The following is a 3,433-nucleotide window of genomic DNA, read 5'->3' as shown; positions in this document are numbered from 1 at the left end:
ATGAAGCTTGGGCCGGACCTCTTATTTGCTGCTGGAAATGTGGACTTGGTTGATGCATTTAATTCCGAAAATAATTGGTTGCTGCAGATTTGTTTGGAGAAAGAATGGGCCGGCTTGGTTTTGGACTGTAGCTTTTATTTTTGTTAATGGACCGAAGTGTAGGTGGGCTGCTGAGATATGGACCGGACTTGATTGGATTTTCATTTATTTTTGAAAATCAATTGGACCTCCAATATTTGGGCTAGAGAAGAACAAAAAGCAAATTCAAAGGTGAAGATTGTGGCTTGGGGCTCAAGACAAATCCAATGGCTCATATTCATTGAAGATTACTATAAATAAGGGTAGAGAGTGAGGGGTTAAGAGTGTGAAAAATTTTGTAAACTCCTTTTGGAGAGGAGGGCTACTCTTAATTGAGAAGGCCTTCCAAAAATTGTAACTTTAGTTACAATTAATAATAATAATTTTTTCACCACTTTAAATATTTCTTCTCTTTGTTGGATGATGAAGATGGAGATGAAGAATTATTTAGAGGTTTGCATTTTCTTTCCTTTTTCTCTTTTATTTCCTTTTTATTGCTTATTAGTGTAGATTTATTTCTATGCTTGTAGTTTAGATTTTATTTTCTTGTTAAATAGCCAAGAGGCTAGAACCCTCTTGCCTTAGATTTATTTCATGCTTATAGAATAGATTTAATTTCTTGCATTTAATTCTTGCAATTTTATTTTGTAGTTTAGATTTTGCACTTTATTTTGTAGTTAGATTTTAATTTCTTATACTATTCACCTTGAGGCTAGAACCCTCTTGGGTTTAGTTTTTCTTTTTGTTTATTTTTATTTTGTTTGATTCGCCTTTAGGCTAGAACCCTCTAGGGAATCACCCTTTTCTAAGAAGTGGGTTCAATTGTAGATTACCCATATCTATAATTGAATCCACCATCTTTAATTTCTTGCATTTTCTTTTATTCGAGAATTTTGTTCTTCATTCTTGAATTTTCATTTGTTTCTTGATTTTATTCAATTTTTTTTCCTTCTCACCTTATTGATCACACTCCTTCTTTGTCACATCCACTCTCACTTAAATTTTGCGCCGTTTCACACACTATCACTTTCACTCTCATTATCTCTCCATAATCACATTTACTCATCACTCCTACTTGTCACGCACACAACATAAGAACCGATTTTATATTTTCTCCTACAAAACACCTTCCTCGTGGGATCGATATCTTAAATACTATAACTTGACACGGTTGTGCACTTGTAACCTTTTTGGTACATATTTATGCCGCATCAGGTTCTAAGATACATTCAAGGAACCTCAAATGTTGCATTATGTTATGGGGGATCTGATTTTATTGTCAGTGGATATGTTGATTCTGATTATGCAGGTGATCGTGATAATAGCAAATCCACCACAGGTTATGTGTTTGCACTTGCTGGCGGAGCTGTAAGCTGGGTTTCAAAACTACAGTCAGTCAGAGTATGTAGCAGCTACACAAGCCAGTAAAGAAGCGATGTGGTTGAAGATGGTGCTGGAGGAACTCGGCTATGAACAAAAGAAGATTTCTCTATTTTGTAACAGTCAGAGTGCTTTGCATTTGGCAAAAAATCCACCATTTCATTCAAAGACCAAGCACATTCGAGTTCAGTATCACTTCGTTCGTGAGAAAGTGGAAGAAGGAACATTGGATATGCAGAAAATTCACACCAAGGACAACCTAGCAGATTTTTTGACAAAAGCAGTCCATACCGACAAATTTACTTGGTGTCGATCCTCTTGTGGTCTGTCAGAGACGTAAGCAACATGAAGATGACAAGATAGAAAGAATGATGTGAAGATATGATTGATATTCAATCAAATTTTCAAGTGAAAGATTGTTAGGCGCCTAATGAAGCCAAGCACCGAAAAAACCCTTCACATCCAGCAGCCAATGTTGAAAAGAAAAAAGAAAACAAAATGGTGGGGCCCACTGCTACAGTAAAATATTAATATTTTATTGTGCATAGTGTTTTTCAAAAAACTATAAATAGGGCTCCAAATCCTTAAGAAAATCTCATCCCAGAAACTTCTTCTTATATAGAAGAGTGTGAGAAAAAAAATAGAGAGAGTTTCTTCTTGCAAAAGAGAGATTGTAACTCCAGAGTTTTCTCCTCATAGTGAATTCTTCTATCCTTGCCCGTGGACGTAGGCAATCAAGTGCCGAACCACGTAAATCTGTGTGTCCAACATTTTATCTTTACTTTTGCTCTACTATTGCCGCGACCCTGCTCTATTGGGCCCCGGGTTTGTCCTAACAGATCCATTATACTCTATCTAAAGAACCGGAGTTTCACAAAATTTTAAAAACAATAACAAAAAATTGTGCAACATTTAGTGTTACAAGTAACAGATCGATAAGATTTTTTAATGATAGAACATCTATAGTTAAGTGTATTTCTACAATTTTATATATGCTGCTATTGTTGACACAACCAATGAATTATGTCCCAATAAAACAAGCCATGAAATGAATATTTGTAATTTCTATGATAGCACATCTATGATTAAGTGCGTTTCTATAATTTTATGTTGCTATAGCTGACGACCAATGAATAAATGTCTCAATAAAACAAGTCGTGATCAGACGAATGCTAATTTGGAACTTATATATTTGATGTATGATACCAAGAATCGGTGAACCGTTTTTATTTATTTTTATTTTTATTTTTAAAATTTCACACAAGTCATTAACGACCACGCGTAGCATTATCTCTAGCCTTGTTTCGATCCTTTCCGTCACCGTCTGCCTTTAGAAACCAAAACTTCGGCCAATTCGATGACATCCTAGCATGCTGCAGGGACTATGCCGTCTTGTTCTCATTAAGGCGTGACGAAGGCATGCAGCCGACTAAGCAGCAATCAGTGATAAGTACATTTAGTACCTAACGAATTATCATCTTCATCAACGCTGCCTGCAAATATTTATCTTCTCTAAAGTCAAACCATTGGACCGCTCCACGCTCCTCTTTCGCCTGTCCAACAAGACCACATGGACCCTTCTCAACTTCCTCTACTCCTTCACCTTCCTCCTCCTCTTGTTAAAACTGATCAGAAGCAACATTAACCAAGATCATAATAAACTACCACCAGGGCCTCCAAAGCTCCCGATCATTGGCAACATGCACCAGATGCTCGGCCCTCTTCCACATCGGATCCTTCAAAAGCTATCCAAGAGGTACGGGCCCATCATGCACCTAAAACTCGGCGAGATCTCCCATGTGATTGTTTCCTCCCCAGCAGTAGCTAGAGAGATCATGAAGACCCGTGATCCAAACTTCGCCGATAGAGCGATATCAGCTACCACCAAGATCGCATCTTACAATGCCAGAAGCTTGTCCTTCGCCCCTTACGGTGATTATTGGAAACAGATGAGAAAAATCTACGTCTCGGAACT

At 37.4% G+C, this 3,433-nt stretch overlaps 1 protein-coding gene across 1 annotated transcript in view; it reads left to right on the top strand.

Annotated features, from left to right (window-relative positions):
• LOC109834838 (premnaspirodiene oxygenase-like) overlaps window positions 1-3,433 on the top strand; it is a 6,491-nt gene continuing 3,058 nt past the window's right edge. Inside the window, exons 1-3 of the mRNA XM_020402856.1 lie at window positions 1-127; window positions 1,388-1,469; window positions 3,092-3,350. Coding sequence (XP_020258445.1) covers window positions 1-127; window positions 1,388-1,469; window positions 3,092-3,350 — 468 coding nt within the window. The remainder of the gene's footprint in view (window positions 128-1,387; window positions 1,470-3,091; window positions 3,351-3,433) is intronic.

The sequence above is a fragment of the Asparagus officinalis genome, chromosome 3 (assembly GCF_001876935.1).
Source record: "Asparagus officinalis chromosome 3, Aspof.V1, whole genome shotgun sequence".
Lineage (NCBI taxonomy): Eukaryota > Viridiplantae > Streptophyta > Magnoliopsida > Asparagales > Asparagaceae > Asparagus > Asparagus officinalis.
This window is presented reverse-complemented; position numbering and strand designations above follow the sequence as displayed.